The sequence below is a fragment of the Bos mutus genome, chromosome 27 (assembly GCF_027580195.1).
Source record: "Bos mutus isolate GX-2022 chromosome 27, NWIPB_WYAK_1.1, whole genome shotgun sequence".
In the NCBI taxonomy this organism is placed as follows: domain Eukaryota; kingdom Metazoa; phylum Chordata; class Mammalia; order Artiodactyla; family Bovidae; genus Bos; species Bos mutus.
In genome coordinates this window covers 24,018,094-24,040,390 of record NC_091643.1, presented here as the reverse complement: position 1 = coordinate 24,040,390, position 22,297 = coordinate 24,018,094, and the positions used below count along the sequence as shown (strand labels likewise).

General features: G+C 39.5%; 1 protein-coding gene across 7 annotated transcripts in view; it reads right to left on the bottom strand.

Moving 5' to 3' along the window:
- The window catches only part of TUSC3 (tumor suppressor candidate 3), a 197,907-nt gene that overhangs the window by 125,221 nt on the left and 50,389 nt on the right, over positions 1-22,297 (bottom strand). For all 7 annotated transcript variants that reach the window (XR_011462856.1, XR_011462857.1, XM_070364139.1 and 4 more), the window contains exon 2: positions 3,914-4,083. Coding sequence is in view for 5 of the 7 variants with exons in the window: in XM_070364139.1 (XP_070220240.1) it covers positions 3,914-4,083 (170 nt within the window). In the remaining 2 variants the exon portion in view is untranslated. The remainder of the gene's footprint in view (positions 1-3,913; positions 4,084-22,297) is intronic.

The window sequence follows — 22,297 nt, the reverse complement described above, 5'->3', positions numbered from 1 at the left end:
TCATTAAGTCAACTACTATCTACAGGATATGCCATTTACATTATGTTTTGGTTTACATTATCAAATAACATACAATTATATGTAACTGTGAAATAAATACTTAGATAATAAAACCTTTCTAGATTGTTGTTATTTAGTCACTAAGTCATGTCCAACTCTTTATGACCCCATGGACTGTAGCCAGCCAGGCTCCTCTATCTATGGAATTCTCCAGGCAAGAATACTGGAGTGGGTTGCCATTTCTTTCTCCAGGGGATCTTCCCGACCCAGGGATCAAACCCTGGTTTCCTGCATTGCAGGTGGATTCTTTCCCACTGAGTCAATCGGTACATCCTTTCTAGATTACAGTCGCAAAAATATAATAATAGATCTCTTCATAATAATGAATACATAAAATCAATATATTCAGTTTTTAGAAGCAAAGAAATGATTTCCCTAAATTATATATGGCATTATAGGATGCCAGAGGATAGTCTGAATTTTTGTGGAATTTGAGCTGTTACACCAAATGCCAATTAAGATGTATTTTTGCTCCACAAGTGCTGAACAACCCTTGTTTATGAACATAAACACACCCTGTTCTTAAGTGCTAGCCCAATGCTGACAAATGCTAATGTCCACTTAAGTACGAGTCTTCAAATTGATAGGAAGGGGACTCAGAATCATCTGAAATACTGTTTTTCAAAATAGTTTGCTCATTATCTTTTTTACCTACCTTGACCTGTCTCAACATACACTCATTACTAGATTGTGATGAAATCTTTCATAAAAATTTCAGAACACTGAAATTCCCTTTCTGCAAGCTAGTCTATGGGGTCGCACAGAATCGGACATGACTGAAGTGACTTAGCAGCAGCAGCGGTCTGACAGAAACTGATTAGTTTTCTTCCACTGGCTCATGTTACTAATGATTTTGTTTTCCACTAAAGTTCAAAATGGTTTAGAAATCTAAATAAAGTCTACAGATAAATACACAATGTGAAGTCTGAATGTGGAGTCACCACGTAAAAAGTGTTTGTTCTTGAAAAGAAAAACATTCATCCAAGAAGAAACAGAAAAACTGAATTATCCTTAACAACTAAGGAAATGGAATATGTAATTTAAGAACTCCAGGTTAAGACAATTTTACTGGAGAATTTAATCAAACATTTACAGAAGAATTAACACAATTTCTAAAACTAATTTTCCAAATCACTTCCAGAAAATAAATGAGGGAACATTTCCCAATAAAGTTTATGAAGTATTACCATGATACCAAAACTAGACAAAGACAGTATAAGTAATGAAAAATATAAACCAATATCTGATATAACTTAAAATATAAAAGTCTTCAACAAAGTATCAGCAAATTCAATTCAGCAATACTAAAAAAGAATATAATAATCAAGTGGGATATATTCCAAAATGCAAAGTTGATTCAACAGCTGAAAATCAATCAATGTAATCTACCATAGTGTTAGTCACTCAGTTGTGTACAACTCTTTGCAACCCCATGGAGTGTAGCCTGCCAGGCTCCTCTGTCCATGTAATTCTCCAGGCAAGAATACCGAAATGAGTACCCATTCCCTTCTACAGGGCATCTTCCCAACCCAGGGATCAAATCCAGGTATCCTGCATTACAGGTAGATTTTTTACCATCTGAGCCACTAGGGAAGCCCATGTAATCTACCATATGAACGACCTAAAGAAGAAAAATCCCATCAATTAACTCCCCAAATCAGGCAAAATTCAATACCCATTTATGACAAAAGCTCTCAATAAACTAGTAAAGAACACTCTCAATTATAAAGATTAGTAAAAATCTAACAGCTAATAACATAACAAGTGATGAAAGACTGAATGCTTTCTCCCGGGGATCAGATGAAAATGTAAAACATAAAACTTTTAGAAAAACACGTAAGAGGAAAAAAAAATTGGTGGCTAGGCATAGAGTTCAATTTGACAAGACAAGATCTGTAAAAGATAAACTGAAAAACTGGACTCACTCAATTGAAATCTGCAAAAGATCTTGTTATGAGGATGTAAAGGCAAGCCATAGACTAGGAGGAAATATTTAAGAACTGCATCTTGCCTGGAGAATCCCCATGGACAGAGGAGCCGGGAGGACTATAGTCCGTGGGGCCACAAAGTTGGATATGACTGAGCAACTAAGCAGAGCACAGAAGACATGAACAGATATTTCAGTAAAGAGGTGATACACAGATGACAAAAAAGTACATGAGAAGATGTTCAGCACCATTACATCAGTGAGATGCAAAATAAAACCACAAAATAAAACTACATACCCACGGAATGACTAAAATAAAACTATAACAACACTGATGCTGGTAAGGATATGGAAAAACTAGGCCCTTCACATACTGCTGGTAAGAATGTAAAATGATACAGCCACGCTGGAAAACATTTTGGCATGTAACTACCATGCAACTCAGCCATCACACACTCTGGCAATTTATCTCAGAGAGATGAACACTTCAGTGCACACAAACCTGTACAAGAGTGTTCATAACGGTTGTATTTCTAATAGCCAAAAACTGGAAACAACCCAGGATTCTTTTAGCAGATGGATGGTTAAACAAACTGCAGTACTTCCATACCACAGGATATTGTTGTTTAGTCGCTAAGTCGTGTCCGACTCTTTTGAGACTCCATGGACTGCAGCCCACCAAGCTCCTCTGTCCACAGGGTTTCCCAGGCAAGAATACTGGAGTGAGCTGCCACATGCTTCTCCAGGGGATCTCCCTAACCCAGGGGTCAAACCTGTGTCTCCACACTGGCAGACAAATTCTTTACCACTGAGCCACCAGGGAAGCCCACCACAGGATACTACTCAGTAATAAAAACAATGAAGTACTGATAAATGCAACAACTTGGATAGATTTTGAAGGAGTTAAAAGTAAAAAAACATAAAGCCAAATCCAAAAGGTCATGTGTTGTATGCTTCCATTTATATAACAGTCTTGAAATGATGTAATTATAGAAATGGAGAATAAATTCAGGAGGTGGGGAGATGGGGTGGGTGTGGCACCAGAAGAAAGGACACCAGAAGAGATACTTATTGTGAAGAACTGCTCTGCATCTTGACTGTATCAATACCAATATCCTGCGTATGAAACTGCGCTATAGCTTCACAGGCTGTTAACACTGGAGGTCACTGGGGGAAAGCTACACAGGATTTCTCTGTATTGTGTCTTAGAACTGTAGGAAGACTACAATTATCTCAAAATTAAGATCTAATTTAAAATACGCATTGCTGCACATATATTATACTTATACTCCTCCAAAACTTTCATTGGTGTGTTTCCACTGAAAAATATTTCATTCATTTCAAATTGTTTACTTCTACATCACAGGAACAAAATTCTCAACACTAGAGGTACTAAAAGGTAAATGGACTCCCTTAAGTCCATTAAAATCTTTCTATTAAACAATTTAAGTAGAGTGTATTTAATGGGGCTACTTCACTGCTCCTGAGATATAAGTTGGTGACCTACAAGGCAATATTCAAACTGAATTCCATAACATACATAACTTTACACAGGACATAAAGCCAAAAATTTGTTTTATGATTACTTGTGGATTGGTCTACACAATATAAAAATATTAGCCTTTCAAAATCACTTCCCAGAAAACACTAAGTTTGAGCCTACATTTAAATGCACTGAATTACAGTTGACTACAACATTGAACAAATGTTTCTTTCTTTTTTTTTTTTTTTTTTAATGCCCCCCTGCAGCATGTGGGATCTTAATTCTTCAACCAGGGGTAGAACCCACATTGGAAGCAGGAAATGTTAACCACTGTACCGCCAGAGAATCTGAACAAATGCTTAATTCTATTATACATGTTTATCTTAACTATAATAAGTACATAATAATACAATAACAGTTAATTTTTTAAATACATACATTACCTGCACACAGAACACTGGCGCTGGGGTTGAAGAGCAGTGAACATAACAATCATAGAATAGTTTCGAGGTGGTGCCTTTATAAATTTTCGGAATTTGTCACCATTCATTCGGAAGACTGAGCGCCTGGAACTCCATTCCATCAGCTGTTCTACTTTCTCGGCTAAAAGATTCTGCAGTAAACATAAGGATTTAAATTTACACAGGGTTCAAATCCTTCGGTTTGTACTTTATATATTAAAAAAAAATTACATGGGGCTATATGTTACCAAAAATTTGTTTTGGTGAACACATACATTGTTAGCTGACCACGTATGCATAAAATACTTCATTTATTCTTCCTAATGACTGGAAAAGTTTATTAAAAAGGCATCAAGATAAAACAGACTTTCACTTCCAGAAAAAGGAAATGATGTGCTTTTCCCTAGTGAGTGCGAAGTCACTCGAGTTGTGTCTGACTCTATGCAACCCCGTGGACTATAGCTTGCCTGTCTCCTCTGTCCATGGGATTCTCCAGGCAAGAATACTGGAGTGAGTTGCCATTTCCTTCTCCAGGGGATCTTCCTGACCCAGAGATCAAGCCCACATCTCTTATGGCTCCTGCACTGGCAGGTGGGTTCTTTATCACCAGTGCCACCTGGGATGCCAGGGTGCTTTTCCCTAATCCTCCACTAAACACAGCTAAAAACTCTGGTCACTGTATAAAAATACAACCCTAAGAAGGCTCTGAGAAGTAGAAAGAAGAGGAAGGATGGCAGGGGAATCCCAAAATGCAGAGTGCCAAAGCAGTGAGTGCCCTAAGTTTTGTTTCAGCCTCATCCATCCCAGACTGGTAGCTAGAGGCGTTGGCAGTCCAACACCACCAATGGACACAAACACACACAAAAAGCCCCAAGAGAAGCCCGCTCTCTTTACCCAAGGGACAAAGAGGGACAACCGAAAGCCAAGAAGTAACTGCTCTAGTCTAGCCGAATACCACAGAAGAAACGCTGCCCTTATTCTGCCTCCCTCACTATGAAGGGCGGAATGAATGAGATGCCTCAACCCAAGTAGAGTCAAATCCCCGCTAAGCTTTAACATGCAGCAGTATGGAGGGAGCTCGTGAAGATAAGGCTGAGTGAAAGACAATGTACAAAACAGCACTGCTGCGTGATTCTGTTAATATTTATAGTAAGGTCAAAAAGGGGAAAAACCCTACTGTGCTAGAAGTCAGGACAGTGGCTGAGTGCAGCAGGCACCGCAATGGTGGGAGGCATGGTGAGGTGAGGCAGTTCCATGGAGCTGGGGAACCAGGAAGCTTCTCTTCCAGGATGTGGGTGGGAGTGAAGTAGCTCTCTAGCCTCTGTATAGTATGCTCTTAATCTTTACATTGCCCATTTTACCTGAAAAAGTCTGGGAAGTAAAAAAAAAAAGCATGGGGTTGTATTCCTACAAGAAATCTGTTAGCCTTGGAAAACCAAGAAAGCATGAATGGGCAGGGAAGAAAGGCTTCAATTATGCCATTTAAGAAAGACTAAGGACTTAGGGAGAGATACAATCTTAATGGATGAGATGTATGATACCTAGGGGACTTCCCATCACTGCCGACAGAAACTGCAGCCATGAAATTAGAAGACGATTGCTTCCTGGAAGGAAAGCTATGCAACCTAGACAGACTATTAACAAGCAAAGACATCACTATGCCGACAAAGGCCTATACAGTCAAGGCTATGGTCTTTCCAGTAGTCATGCGTGGATGTGAGAGCTGGACCATAAAGAAGGCTGAGCACCAAAGAATTGATGCTTTTCAACTGCAGTGCTGGAGAAGACACTTCAGAGTCCCTTGGACAGCAAGGAGATCAAACCAATCAATCCTACAAGAAATCAACTCTGAATTGGAAGGACTGGTGCTGAGGCTGAAGCTCCAGTACTTTGGCTACCTGATGTGAAGAGCCAACTCACTGGAAAAGACCATGATTCTGGGAAGACTGAAGGCAGCAGAAGAGGGCAACAGAGGATGAGATGGTCGGATGGTATCACCAATTCAATGGACATGAACTTGGGCAAACTCCGAGAAATGGAGAGGCACAGGGAGGTCTGGCGTGCTGCAGTCCATGGGGTTGCAAAGAGTCAGACGTGACTTGGCGACTGAACAACAACAACAGTGACAGCTAGATGCCTTCTGACTCAGCTGTACAGGATCTGCCTGTCAACGCAAGAGACGTGGGTTCAATCTCTGGTCCGAGAAGATTCCCTGGAGAAGGAAATGGCAACCACTCCAGTATTCTTGCCTGGGAAATCCCATGGAGAGAGGAACCTGGTGGGCTACCGTCCATGGGGTTGCAAAAGAACAGGCACAACATACTGACTAAACAACATGATTATCAAGAGTCATACCTGAGCCCACCAAGCCACAGTCCAAGAGTACTGTATGCAGAGAAAAGGGATGTTCTGGTCCCTCAATAGGAAAACTTGGACAAGACACTTCTCCTCTCAGAACCTAGGGACTTATCTGTTAACATCTGACCTTCCAATAAATGAGCTTCCCAGGTGGTGCCAGTGGTAAAGAACCTGCCTGCCAATGCAGGAAACCCAAGAGACCCAGGTTTGATCCCTAGGTGGGGAAGATCCCCTGGAGGAGGACATGAAAACCCACTCCAGTACTCTTGCCTGGAGAGTCCCATGGACAGAGGAGCCTGGCAGGCCACAGTCCATGGGGTCATAAAGAAACAGACATGACTGAAGCGACTTAGCACGCACACAGCATTCCAATAATTACCAAGATGATTTACTGAGAGATGATAGACAAAAAATCATTGTAAATTATAAACTACTGTAAAACATAAGGTGATATTAGTAGAAGTATTGTTTTTACTATTGTGAAATAATGAAGGGTGATCACTATCATCCTATATATAATCTATAATGCCTCTCCTGTCAAATTTCCCACCCCTTCTGAAATACATTAAAACAACACACAAGTGAGAATCACAGTTTTAATTCTGGCTATTACCAGAGAACTGTATATATTCAGATTAAATATTAAATAACAAAAAATGAGAAATTTTAAAAATAAAATCTATCTTTCTCTAATTACTGTCTCAGAATATTAAGTGCTTCATATATGCTAAGCACCATACTGTGGACATCACATATGCCACCTTATTAAACCCACATAGCAATCAGGCAGCAGACACGTAATACACTTACTCCACAAATGAGAAACTGATAAAGAACTGCAGCTCTCACCACTGCTCTCCCCTGAAAGGTTCTACTTGCAACCGACTCTAAAAAATACGCCAGTTACCTTAAACCAACAACAACACCTCTAGTGAGTGCTCAGTTTTATTCATATGACAAGCTTCAAATCCCCCATTATTAGAGGAAAAGGTAATGCTGACCTATTATTGTTTGAGATAAAACACATTAGCATGGTAAGTGATAGAGAGTTATTTGTTTTTTTTTTTTTAAGACAAGTCAATAAAAAAAGATAAGTCAATAATTTGTATACATGGAGAAATAATTTTTATCATGTGAAGATATTCAACTACATTAACAAATTAAGTCTGGAAACAAAACAAAAGTTAAGACTGTAAAACACAGAAGACGTGCACCTTAAAAATCTGTAGTATTAACAAAACCAGCGAACACTTACTGGGTGCTTACTATGGACTAGGCACTGTACAAAATGCTTTCATTAGGTAATAAACTCATCAATCCTCATAACAGTCCTACGGGGGTTATCCCTGTTGTTTCAAGTTCAGAGACAAGTAAACTGAGGCACTGAGACTTAAGTAACCTCTACGAGATTATACAGCTAGAAAATGGGAGAACTGGGACTCCGAGTCTTAATCCAAAGTACATACTCTAAACTTCTGTACATATAGAAATAGCTCATGTAGCTCAATAATATATATATATATATATAAAAAGACCCAATCAGAAAATGGGTGGAGATCTACACAGACATTTCTCCAAAGAGGACATACCGATGGCCAAGAGATGCATGAAAAGATGCTCAATGTCAGTGATCATTAGAGAAACGCAAAACTACATTGAGGTATCAACTCACACCCATCAGAACAGCCATCATCAAAAAACTCTACAAAGAATAAATGCTGGAGAGGGTGTGGAGAAAAAGGAATCCTCCTACACTGTCGGTGGGAATGTAAACCGGCGCAGTCAGTATGAACAGTATGTAAATTCCTTTAAAAAGTAAGAACAGAGCTACCACATGATCCAGCAATCCCACTTCTGGGCACATATCCAAAGAAAACCACAATTCAGAAAGATACTTGCAGGGACTTCCCTGGCAGTCCAGCGGTTACGACTCCACCTTTCAGTGCATGGGGGGCACAGACTCCACTCCTGATCAGAGATCCCACATGCTTTGTGGTCAAAAAACCAAAACATAAAAACAGAAGCAATACTCTAACAAATTCAAGGAGAGACTCAAAAAATTAAAAAAAAAAAAAAATAAAGATACATGTAGGCCCAATCAATGTTCACTGCAGCACTATAATAGCCAAAACATGGAAACAATCTCAATGTCTGTGGACAGAGGAAAGGATAAAGAGGATGTGATACATGTGTGTGCGTGTGCGTGCGTGCTTAGTCTCTCAGTCGTGTCTGACTCTTTGCAACCCCGTGAACTGTACCCACTAGGCTCCTCTGTCCATGGGAATTCTCCAGGCAAGAATACTGGAGTGGGTTGCCATGCCCTCTCCAAACCAGGGATCGAACTCAGGTCTCCCACCACTGAAATAATGCCATTTGCAGTGACACAGATGTCATACTGAATAAGTCAGACAGAGAAAGGCAACTATCATATGATATCACTTACATGTGGAATCTTAAAAAAAAAAGATACAAATGAACTCACAAAACAGAAACAGAGACACAGGTATAGAAAACAAACTTATGCTGTACCACAGGGGAAAACAGGAGGATAAATTGCAAGACTGGGATTGACATAAACACACTACTATATATAAAAGAGATAACTAATAAGGCCTCCTGTACAGGACAGGGAACTCTACTCTATACTCTGTAATGACCTATATGGGAATATAATCTAAAAAAGAGTGGATATATGGATATGTATTAATATAGCTGACTCACTCTGCTGTACAGCAGAAACTAACACAACATCGTAAATCAACCACACTCCAAAAACAATTTTTAAAAAACCTTTACACACACGGCAGAATCTTAAAGGTTTTAGAGATTACAGAAAAGCCCATGCAACCAGAAGCCTAATATTCAAAAAGCACATATTGAATTCAAAACAAAATTGCTAAGTAGGAGAGTCTATGAACTGAAGAGGGGATAACACTACTACCAAAGAAAGAGAGGCCTCTTCGCATCTTCATCTAGTAAACTCTGCACGGAAAAAGAAATGGTTTAGAAAGGTAGGCTTCTGGGGCACCATGGTTGACTGAAACTTTCAAGACCATGTGTTATAAAGAAGGCTAAGCTAATTCCCAGAGGAAAATGTTGCAGGGTGACAGAGCAGAAATATTCAGTAAGGAAAAGAAGTCTGAGTAACGTGAATTCAAGCTTTTAAAATCTGAGAAAGATCACAGAAATTAATCTACCATTACATTTCTCTAGGACAGGACTATGACCTTACTGAAGGAGAAGGTTAGGTACATCGGTTCCTTCAAAGCATCTCCCTTTTTAGGGACACTTGTACTCTCTTTGTTAGCTCTTTTTCTTCATGATATAGTTTCTTTTCTCCAGGACTACTCTGAAGACTTCACCACCATCTCTGATTGTATGTCCCTTTGGGTCTCTGATGCTCATGAATCTTAACTCCATATTCCCACTGGAGGATGAAACCCAAAGCAAAATCAGGCCCAAGGGAATTCTGTGTGGTGAAGGGAGCATAAAAACATCCCTAACATGGACTACAGCACAACCTTTAAAAATTGAGAAGGCACCATATGTTCATTTTAAAAACAGAAAAAGAATTTGATGGCTCAAGTTTAAATGATGATTCTGTGTTTACATGCAATGTGACTTGACCAAATTGTTTCTCTGAATCTCAGTTTCTCCATCTATAAAATAATATCACAATGATATCGATAAAATTATGAGTTACTGTATGGAAAACTCCTAGCACAGCATCCTTCAAAGTACTGGCACTCAAATTGTGTCCCCTTCTCCTCGGGTTAATTTCTATCAGCAATACTGATTTGGTTGCTGAAGGAATACCTACCATGGGAATTTTTTTTTATCTTATTAATATCTTCAAGTGGCACATTGGTAAAGAATCCACCTGTCAATGTAGCAGATGCAAGAGACATGGGTTTGATCCCTGGGTTGGGAAGATCCCCTGGAGAAGGAAATGGCAACCCACTCCGGTATTCTTGCCTGGGAACTTCCATGGACAGAGGAGCCTGGGGGGCTACAGTCCATATAGGGTTGCAAAGTCACGACTGAGTGCGTACAGCACAGCACAGAGTTACCAAATGTTTTCTGAGTACTCACTACATAGCAAACATTGTGCTAAAGTCTATAAACATGCACTGTGGATTACCAATTATATGACAAGCACTATGCTTAATTTACAGAGAATGAAAGATAAGCACAACAGAATCTACTCTTTAGGCTTTATAGCAAATAAGCTCTAGCGTTAAAAAAATATACTTATATTGATGTACTCTGGTTGTGGCTTTGCTGTTAAATAAATGGCTCAGTGCCAAGTCAGGAAAAGACGGCACAAAAGATCTTACTTCCATGAGCACTAAGTGATTGGTAGTGGCTAATTTAAAGTCAGTACAATGCAAACTTTTGAAATCCAGACTGATACTATCAGTAAAGAGTATGTGACCAGTTGGGTTTTGTCTGCTGCTAGCAAAAGCTGGGAAATAGACATAAGTGCCATACATCTACCATTTCCAAAGGAAAAAGAACTCTAAAACTTAGACTCTTCAAGGAAAAAACCCTGTCCTTACCTGTTACCCTGTAAAACGATGGGCTGGCAGGTCCCACATATTAACAAAATTAAGACACTCAGTCATATTAACAATAGGTGCCCAAACTGGCATAATTTATATGTGCCAGTCCCCAACATATGACATTATGTAACTTTTCCTCAATTCATGTTTTATTTTTTAACCAATTCATAACAAAATACAAAGAAATGGTACCTTTCATTTAAACACTGTTCAATGAAATTTTTCATTCCAAAGTGAAGCTCAAACAGGAAAAATAAAATCTCAATAATTTACTACTTTTACATTCATACTTTTTTCTTTTTTTAGCATTTTCTCCCTAGGTAAATTTTAATGATGACCAGATGCACCAAACTAAAGATACGTATGTGGCCTCATGTCTTAAAAAACATACATCTGCCAGAAAGATGGCTGTTCACATGTCTTTGCCCCAGTCACCTACACAGTATTTACAACCATACAGCATTCGTTTAGGCACCCACTGTCTTCCAAATAGCCACGATATAACCTGCTTATAATAATTCACAGGACATAAATTTGGAATGAGAATAAGAAGTACATGCTGAAGGTATCTCTCGGTGACACAAAGAAACTTCATCACCTCTCTGTCCTGTGTTTTTTTTGTTTTTTTTTTTTAGAATATAAAATATTTACACATTTCCTCTTTTCTAACAAGAAAAGAGAGTTTTCCTTTTCACAACTTGAATATCCAAAAGGTTCAATCAAAGCCAAATGATGGAGCAAATAAAAGCAGCCAGATGCATATTTTAGCATTTGGGACAAAATCAGTTTCAATTTCTACAATTAATTGATCCCCAACTTATTTTATTCGATTTTCTTAATATTACAGCATTCCTCTCAGATTTGAATAAAATGTAAGCGGCAATGGATATTCCCAGAAGCCAAACTTTCACACTTTATACCACCCCGTGTATATTACATCTAGTCACTAAAGATCACCGGCAGTCTTAAGGGCCCTCAGAAGACCACAATGAGCTAAACAATCAAGAGGACAGACAGATTTATCAAAAATAGAAAATGCACACAGTACACATGCCATAAAAAGTGCAAAGATTCAAAAAAGATCAGCCCTGGGATATCTTTGGAAGGAATGATGCGAAAGCTAAAACTCCAGTACTTTGGCCACCTCATGCGAAGAGCTGACTCATTGGAAAAGACTCTGACGCTGGGAGGGATTGGGGGCAAGAGGAGAAGGGGACGACAGAGGGTGAGATGGCTGGATGGCATCACCGACTCGATGGACGTGAGTCTGAGTGAACTCCGGGAGTTGGTGATGGACAGGGAGGCCTGGCGTGCTGCGATTCATGGGGTCGCAGAGTCAGACACGACTGAGCAACTGAACTGAACTGAACTGAATCCTGTTATCTTAAAATGTACATTACGAGGGTGGCCTTCCCCTGTAGCTCAGTCAGTAAACAGTGTGACTGCAATACAGGAGACCTGGGTTCAATCCCTAGGTTGGGAAGATACCCCTCGAAAAGGAAATGGCAACCCACTCTGGTATTCTTGCCTGGAGAATCCCACGAGCAGAGAAGCCTGGCAGGCTACAGTCTATAGGGTCACTAGAGTAGGACATGACTGAGCAACTAAACTTTCTATTGTTAAGTTCTAATCCTGTTACCTTAAAATGTAAATTGTGGGAATGGGTCTGGTAAAATTTTTACAACTTTGAGACATCCTTTTGATTTACGGTAATAACTAATTAAAAAAGTATATAATTCCACTGCTAACATTAGCAAGGCAGGCACTCTCCATCCCCCTTCTGATGTGTCAGAAGCTTTCTCTAACCCTTTTCATACTTTTAATAAACCTTTGCTACACAAAAGCTCTTGAGTGATCAAGACTGGTCCCTGGTCCCGAAGCTAAATCTTCTTCTTCAAAGATCAAGAATCCAACATCATTTACCGTAAGCTATCAATACTGAGAGTTCTCTTATGTATTTGATATCAAATGCTTTAGAATTAAATAAATAAATACTGGAGAACCCCAGAACAATTGCATCTCAGCATAGAGCCTAAAGAGAACCTGGGTAAATACAGAAAAGGGAATTGGCTACCTATGGCCAATACCACAGCAGCTACACGCTTACATGGGGGAGAGAGTCTACATAAGTTGTTAAGTCCAACATGTCAAAAATAATATCTAATTAAATTCAGATCTGAATGAGAAATGTATAAATAGTTATTTAGGAAAAAAATTTTTCAAATGTTCCTGCCTTTTAATTTTTTAGCACGGAGAAAACTTCAAACAATGGTTCAAGTGAATTAACACTGAGTTAAGTAAACTTTTCTTAATCAGTAAAAATGTATACCTGTGGCGGATTCATTTTGATATTTGGCAAAACTACTACAATTATGTAAAGTTTAAAAATAAATAATTTAAAATATATATATATATATATATATATATATATATATATATTTCAGTAACAGTCTTTTAAGCAATAGCTTTAACCTGAACTCTTCCCAGAAAATTTGCCTGGGAAAAGATACACTGTTTCATGGTTTTGTATCACTCGAAGCCTCCTGAGCATGGCAAGCTTCTGACTGGTCCTGATGCTTGCTCTATACACACTGTTCATCTACCGAGAGGATAATCTGTAAAATTTTAAAGAGGTAATCTAGGAACTGATCATTTATTAACTAATTTATCAACTGATATAAATTTATGCCTATGATATAAAATTATGCCTATTTAAAAATGCAATTTCTAAAACAAGGGTTTCTAAAATTCAGTTTAATCATAGATTCTTTGCTCTATTTGCTCGCTACTTCAAAAGTAGAAAGAGCACTATAAAAGAAGCAACCTGCCTGCTGAACTTGCATATTTACAGTATATATAATTGACAAAGCTAGTGGAGTGATGGAATTCCAGTCAAGCTATTTCAAATCCTAAAAGATGATGCTGTGAAAGTACTGCACTCAATAAGCCAGCAACTTTGGAAAACTCAGCAGTGGCCACAGGACTGGAAAAGATCAGTTTTCACTACAATCCCAAAGAAAGGCAATGTCAAAGAATGTTGAAACTACAACAGAACTGTACTCATCTCACATGCTAGCAAAGTAATGCTCAAAATTCTCCAAGCCAGGCTTCAACAGTACATGAACCATGAACTTCCAGATGTTCCACCTGGATTTAGAAAAGGCACAGGAACCAGAGATCAAATAGCCAACACCCATCCACTGGATCATAAAAAATGCAAGAGAATTCCAGAAAAATATCTACTTTTGCTTCACTGACTACCCCAAGCCTTTTACTGTGTGGCTCACAACAAACTGTGAAAAATTCTTAAAGAGGTGGGAATACCAGCTTACGATACCTGCCTCTTGAGAAATCTGTATGCAGATCAAGAAGCAACATTTAGAACAGGACATGGAACAATGAACTGGTTCCAAATTGGGAAAGGAGTACATCAAGGTTGTAAATTGTCACCCTGTTTATTTAACTTATATGCAGAGTACATCAATGTAAAATGCAGGGCTGGATAAAGCACAAGCTGGAAGTAAGATTGCTGGGAGAAATATCAATAATATTAGATATGCAAATACCACCCTTATGGCAGAAAGCAAAGAGGAACTAAAGAGCCTCTTGATGAAAGTGAAGGAGGAGAGTGAAAACACTGGCTTAAAACTCAACATTCAGAAAACTAAGATCATGGCATCTGGTCCCATCACTTCATGGCAGATAGATGGGGAAACAATGGAAACAGTGACATACTTTATTTTGGGGGGGCTCCAAAATCACTGCAGATGGTGACTGTAACCATGAAATTGAAAGACGCTTGCTCCTTGGAAGAAAAGCTATGACTTACCTAGACAGCATATTAAAAAGCAGAGACATTACTTTGCTGAAAAAGGTCTGTCTAGTTAAGGCTATGGTTTTTCCAGTAGTCATGTATGGATGTGAGAGTTGGACCATAAAGAAAGCTGAGCGCGAAGAAACTGATGCTTTTGAATTGTAGTGCTGGAGAAGGCTCTTGAGAGTCCTTGGACTGCAAGGAGATCAAACCAGTCAATCCTAAAGGAAATCAGTCCTGAATATTCAAAGGAAGGACTGATTATGAAACTAAAACTCCAAAACTTTGGCCACCTGATGAGAAGAATTGACTCACTGAAAAATAAATACCCTACATATGCGTTAGTATACTGTATTTATGTTTTTCCTTCTGGCTTACTTCACTCTGTATAATAGGCTCCAGTTTCATCCACCTCATTAGAACTGATTCAAATGTATTCTTTTTAATGGCTGAGTAATACTCCATTGTGTATATGTACCACAGCTTTCTTATCCATTCATCTGCTGATGGACATCTAGGTTGCTTCCATGTCCTGGCTATTATAAACAGTGCTGCAATGAACATTGGGGTACACGTGTCTCTTTCCCTTCTGGTTTCCTCAGTGTGATGGTAACAATAACCCAGTGTACGAGACAGCAAAAGAGACACTGATGTATAGAACAGTCTTATGGACTCTGTGGGAGAGGGAGAGGGTGGGAAGATTTGGGAGAATGACATTGAAACATGTAAAATATCATGTAAGAAATGAGTTGCCAGTCCAGGTTCGATGCACGATACTGGATGCTTGGGGCTGGTGCACTGGCACGACCCAGAGGGATGGTATGGGGAGGGAGGAGGGAGGAGGGTTCAGGATGGGGAACACATGTATACCTGTGGCGGATTCATTTTGATATTTGGCAAAACTAATACAATTATGTAAAGTTTAAAAATAAAATAAAAATAAATAAATAAATACCCTGATGCTGGGAAAGATTGAAGGCAGGAGGAAAAGGGGATGACAGAGGATGAGATGGTTGGATGGCATCACTGACTCAACGGACATGAGTCTGATGAGCAAGCTCTGGGAGCAAGTGATGGGACGGGGAAGCCTGACATGCTGCAGTCCATGGGGTCGCAAAGAGTTGCACATGACTGGGCAACTGAACTGAACTGATAATTGACAAAATCATAAGAACTTAATTACTGTGGTAAAATTTACAATTAACAGTTCAAGAATTTAATATCAATTTTAATTATTTTAGGATATCCTAATTCACAAAAATAAAAAGTGCATTTACATTAACAGATGAATATAAATTCTACAATGAAAAATATCAAAATATTTTGTCCCATGAGAAAATTAACTATCCCAAGGCAGTAATAAATTTTAAGATACTTAATGTTAAATGCCATTACACCTTAATTTTATCAGAGAAAACAGCAGAAACTATCACTAGGTGTTTTGAAATATTTTTAAATTGATAGTAGTAGTATTAATAGTAACAACACTATATTTGTGAATGTATGGAATTATATACACTCAGGTATCCCAGAAATATTCCCCATCCTGCAAAAGTTAAGGCCCACACAAAACCACTGATATAAAACACATCACACTGATAACAATCTATCTACTAGTAGTTAATCATATCTACTTTAATGTCCCTTAAATATAATTCTGAAGGAAAAATCTGAACACAGGTGATTAACATCAAAAAAAGTTAAAAAGGCAGGAAATAAAGAGCATATTTAAACAATAAAATACTAGGGACTAGAATAATTACATATGTGGTCTCTAGTGAAAAAATGTTATAACATTAAGTAGAAAGAAGGTAAAGTTCACACTACAACTAAATGACTATCTACAGATAAACCACAAAGTCATGTAAACAGTGGAAAGCTGTCTTTTTTGGCATTGTTTATTTCTTACTGCAAAGTAAAAACAGCCTTTTTGGGTTTTTGGAGAATGCGTCCTTAAATTCACGTGGGTTGTCTTTGTGACTGTTTTTCACTGTAAAATTGATTAACTACAATACTCTCCTGTCAGGAGCCAACATCATTAAAATAGGGATTATGATGTTTTCACTTGAGGGATCAAAATATGAAGTCATTTTAATAAGGAACAATCATGATACGGCCTAGATGAGCATCTGATATCAATTCCACCATTGCCTTCATTTCTGATACCTTCTTTCCTGAACTCCATATCCTTCTGTTGGACATCTATTCTTGTATAAATAAATATCCCCTTTTAAAATAGGTACCAGATACAAAGGTAAGAAATGTATGAGCAAAGAAGAGACTATAAACAACCATCTGGCCTTACTCCCTTGAGAGCAGGATCCAGGCAGGATCACCATTACCAGTACTACTGAGTATAGCAGATATCCTATTATAATACATTATATCATAAAGTTATCTGCACTGCTCTACGAGTGGTTGTATATAAGTCTTCTCTATTAATAGCAATATACTATGTGCTACAACTGAAGAAAACCTTTACTAAAAGAATATGAAAAAATAAAAACTTTATTCATAAATTGCAAACTTAGATGGGTTTTTCAGCAGGATTATTCTTGAGTCACACAAGCTAATCAGTAAAATCTGTGATAGTGAAATTATTAAAAGCAAGAAAAACTTATCAGAATCCAAAGAAAGTGAGTTGAGAGGGAAGCAAAATTTTCAATGTGCTTTAAAGCTTTCCAGTATCTTTTTCATTAACGTACCAGAAAATATGGTCTACCAAATTACTTCCAAATAGCAGCAGCAAGTTGTTGGATAGAACAGACGATCTGGTTTGGTTATTTCATATAAAAGGTATACTATCAAGAATTATCACAAAGTAGCCATTGAACAATCATCGACAGGAAGACAGTGGAACCTCCCCCACAAAAGAAAGACACCCCACATCCAAGAACAAAGGAGAAGCCACAACCAAACAGTACGAGGGGCACAATTATAATAAAATCGAATTCGATACCCACCGAGTGAGCAACTCACAAACTGGAGAATAACAAAGAAGTTTTTACACTGTTGTGAAGGTTCTAGGCCCCAAGATCAGGCTCCACAGCCTGGGAATACGGCCAAGGGACTGGGAATCCTATGGAATCTGACTTTGAAGGTGAGCAGGATTGATTACAAAGCTTCCATAGGATGGGAAGGAGCAGAGAATCTTGGAGGACACAAACAAAATCCTGTGCACACCAGGACCCAGGGGAAAGGAGCAGCGACCCCACAGGAGACTGAGGCAGAACTACCTGTGAGTGTTTGAGGGTCTCCTACAAAAGCGCGGGTTGACAGTGGTCTGCCACAGAGTGAGGGGCACTAGTAGCAGCCATCCTGGGAGATGCATCCTGGCTTACATCCTCTTGGATGTCACCTACAGCCCTACTATAGAAGCCTACAGACTTTAGGACTAGGTTGCCTCAAGCCAAACAACAAACAGAGAGGGAGCTCCCATCAGGAAGCTTCCACAAGCCTCTTATCTTCAACTACCAGAAGGCAGTCAGAAAAAATAAGAACTACAATCCCATCAGCCTCCAAAATTAATACCACAATCACAGAAAGATACCCAAAATGGAAAGAAACAGAGTTATGTCCCAGATGAAAGAACAACAGAGTTCAGTAACAGTATCAGACCAGTTGCTCTGTCCTGTCTGAATCTTTGCAACCCCACGGAATACAGCAACCAGGCTTCCCTGTACATCACCAACCTCTGGAACTTTTCTCAAACTCATGTCCAGCCAGTCGACAATGCAATCCAACCACCTCATCCTCCATCATCCCCTTCTCCAACTGCCTTCAATCCTTCCCAGCATAAGGATCTTTTCCAATGAGTCAGTTTCTTCGCATCAGGTGGCCAAAGTATTGGAGTTTCAGCTTCAGCATCAGTCCTTCAAAGGATATTCATGACTGATTTCCTTCAGGATGGCTGGCTGGATCGCCTTGCGGTACAAAGGACTCTCAAGAGTCTCTCCAACACCACAGTTCAAAAGCATCAATTCATCAGCACTCAACTTTCCTTATGGTCCAACTCTCACATCCATACATGACTACTGGAAAAATGACAGCTCTGACTAGATGGACCATTATCGGCAAAGTAATGTCTCTGATTTTTAATATGCTGTCTAGGTAAGTCAGAGCTTTCCTTCCAAGGAGCAAGCATCATTCAATTTCATGGTTGGAGTCACCATCAGCAGTGATTTTTGGTTCAGTTCAATTGCTCAGTCATGTCCAACTCTTTGCGACCCCATGAATCACAGCATGCCAGGCCTCCCTATCCATCACCAACTCCTAGAGTCTACCCAAACCCATGTTCATCGACTCAGTGATGCCATCCAACCATCTCATCCTCTGCCATCCCCTTCTCCTCCTGCCCTCAATCTTTCCCAGCATCACGATCTTTTCAAATGAGTCTGATCGTCACATCAAGTGGCCAAAGTATTGGAGTTTCAGCTTCAACATCAATCCTTCCAATGAACACCCAGGACTGATCTCCTTTAGGATGGACTGGTTGGATCTCTTTGCAGTCCAAGGGACTCTCAAGAGTCTTCTCCAACACCACAGTTCAGAAGCATCAATTCTTCAGTGCTCAGCTTTCTTTATAGTCCAACTTTCACATCCACATACAACTATTTGAAAAACCATAGCCTTGACTAGACGGACCTTTGTTGGCAAAGTAATGTCTCTACTTTTGAATATGCTGTCTAGGCTGGTCATAACCTTCCTTCCAAGGAGTAAGCGTCTTTTAATTTCATGGCTGCAGTCACCATCTGCAGCATCTTGGAGCCCAGAAAAATAAAGTCAGCCACTATTTCCACTGTTTCCCCATCTATTTCCCATGAAATGATGGGACCAGATGCCATGACCTTACTTTTCTGAATGTTGAGCTTTAAGCCAACTTTTTCACTCTCCACTTTCACTTTCAAGAGGCTCTTTAGTTCTTCTTCATTTTCTGCCATAAGGGTGGTATCATCTGCATATCTGAGGTTATTGATATTTCTCCCAGCAATCTTGATTCCAGCTTGTACTTCCTCCAGCCCAGCGTTTCTCATGATGTACTCTGCATAGAAGTTAAGTAAGCAGGGTGAAAATATACAGCCTTGACGTACTCCTTTTCCTATTTGGAACCAGTCTGTTCTTCCATGTCCAATTCTAACTGTTACTTACTGACTTGCATACAGGTTTCTCAAGAGGCAGGTCAGGTGGTCTGGTATTCCCATCTCTTTCAGAATTTTCCACAGTTTATTGTGATCCACACAGTCAAAGGCTTTGGCCTAGTCAATGAACCAGAAATAGATGTTTTTCTGGAACTCTTGCGTTTTCAATCATCCAGCAGATGTTGGCAATTTGATCTCTGGTTCCTCTGCCTTTTCTAAAACCAGCTTGAACATCTGGAAGTTCACAGTTCATATACTGCTGAAGCCTGGCTTGCAGAATTTTAAGCATTACTTTACTAGCATGTGAAATGAGTGCAATTGTGTGGTAGTTTGAGTATTCTTTGGCATTGCCTTTCTTTGGGACTGGAATGAAAACTGACCTTTTCCAGTCCTGTGGCCACTGCTGACTTTTCCAAATTTGCTGGGACATTGAGTGCAGCACTTTCACAGCATCATCTTTCAGGATTTGAAACAGCTCAACTGGAATTCCATCACCTCCACTAGCTTTGTCCATAGTGATGCTTCCTAAGGCACACTTGACTTCACATTCCAGGATGTCTGGCTCTAGCTGAGTGATCACACCACCGTGATTATCTGGGTCGTGAAGATCTTTTTTGTACAGGTCTTCTGTGTATTCTTGCCACCTCTTCCTAACATCTTCTACTTCTGATAGGTCCCTACCATTTCTGTCTTTTATTGAGCCCATCTTTGTGTGAAATATTCTCTTGGTATCTCTAATTTTCCTGAAGAGATCTCTAGTCTTTCCCATTCTATTGTTTTCCTCTATTTCTTTGCACTGATTGCTAAGGAAGGCTTTCTTATCTCTCCTTGCTATTCTTTGGAACTCTGCATTCAGATGGGTATATCTTTCCTTTTCTCCTTTGCTTTTCGCTTCCCTTCTTTTCACAGTTATTTGTAAGGCCTCCTCAGACAGCCATTTTGCTTTTTTTGCATTTCTTTTTCTTGGGGATGGTCTTGATTCCTGTCTCTTGTACAATGTCACATACCTCCATCCATAGTTCATCAGGCACTCTATCAGATCTAGTCCCTTAAATCTATCTCTCACTTTCACTGTATAGTCATAAGGGATTTGATTTAGGTCATACCTGAATGGTCTAGTGGTTTTCTCCACTTTCTTCAATTTCAGTCTGAATTTAGCAATAAAGAGCTCATGATGTGAGCCACAGTCAGCTCCCAGTCTTGTTTTTGCTGACTGTATAGAGCTCCTCCATCTTTGGCAGCAAAGAATAAAATCAATCTGATTTTGGTGTCGACCATCTGGTGATTTCCATGTGTAGAGTCTTCTCTTGTGTTGCTGGAAGAGGGTGTTTGCTATGACCAGTGCGTTCTCTTGGCAGAACTCTATTAGCCTTTGCCCTGCTTCATTCTGTACTCGAAGGCCTAATTTGCCTGTTATTCCAGGGGTTTCTTGACTTCCTACTTTTGCCTTCCAGTCCCCTATAATGAAAAGGACATCTTTTGGGGGTGTTAGTTCTAGAAGGTCTTCTAGGTCTTCATAGAACTGTTCAACTTCAGCTTCTTCATTATCACTGGTCAGAGCATAGACTTGGATTACCTAGATGGTGAATGGTTTGCCTTGAAATGAACAAAGATCATTCTGTCGTTTTTGAGATTGCATCCAAGTACTGCACTTTGGACTCTTTTGTTGACTATGATGGCTACTCCATTTCTTCTAAGGGATTCCTGCCCACAGTAGTAGATATAATGGTCATCTGAGTTAAATTCACCCATTCCAGTCCATCTTAGTTCACTGATTCCTAGAATGTCAATGTTCACTCTTGTCATCTCCTGTTTGACCACTTTCAATTCGCCTTGATTCATGGACCTGACATTCCAGGTTCCTATGCAATATTGCTCTTTACAGCTTCGAACCCTGCTTCCATCACCAGTCCCATTCACAACTGGGTGCTGTTTTTGCTTTGGCTCCATCCCTTCATTCTTTTTGGAGTTATTTCTCCACTGATCTCCAGTAACCTACTGACCTGGGGAGTTCATCTTTCAGTGTCCTATCTTTTTGCCTTTTCATACTGTTCATGGAGTTCTCAAGGCAAGAATACTTTAGTGGTTTGCCATTCCCTTCTCCAGTGGACCACGTTTTATCAGAATTCTCCACCACAACCCGGCCGTCTTGGGTGGCCCCACACGGCATGGCTTAGTTTCATTGAGTTAGACAAGGCTGTGGTCCATGTGATCAGATTGGCTAGTTGTCTGTGATTGTCTGTCTGCCCTATGATCCTCTCTCTCAGTGCCTACCGTCTTACTTGGGAGACAAAATAAAGTATATCACCCCAAAATAAAGTATATCACTGTTTCCATTGTTTCCCCATCTATCTGCCATGAAGTGATGGGACCAGATGCCATGATCTTAGTTTTCTGAATGTTGAGTTTTAAGCCAGTGTTTTCACTCTCCTCCTTCACTTTCATCAAGAGGCTCTTTAGTTCCTCTTTGTTTTCTGCCATAACAGTGGTGGCA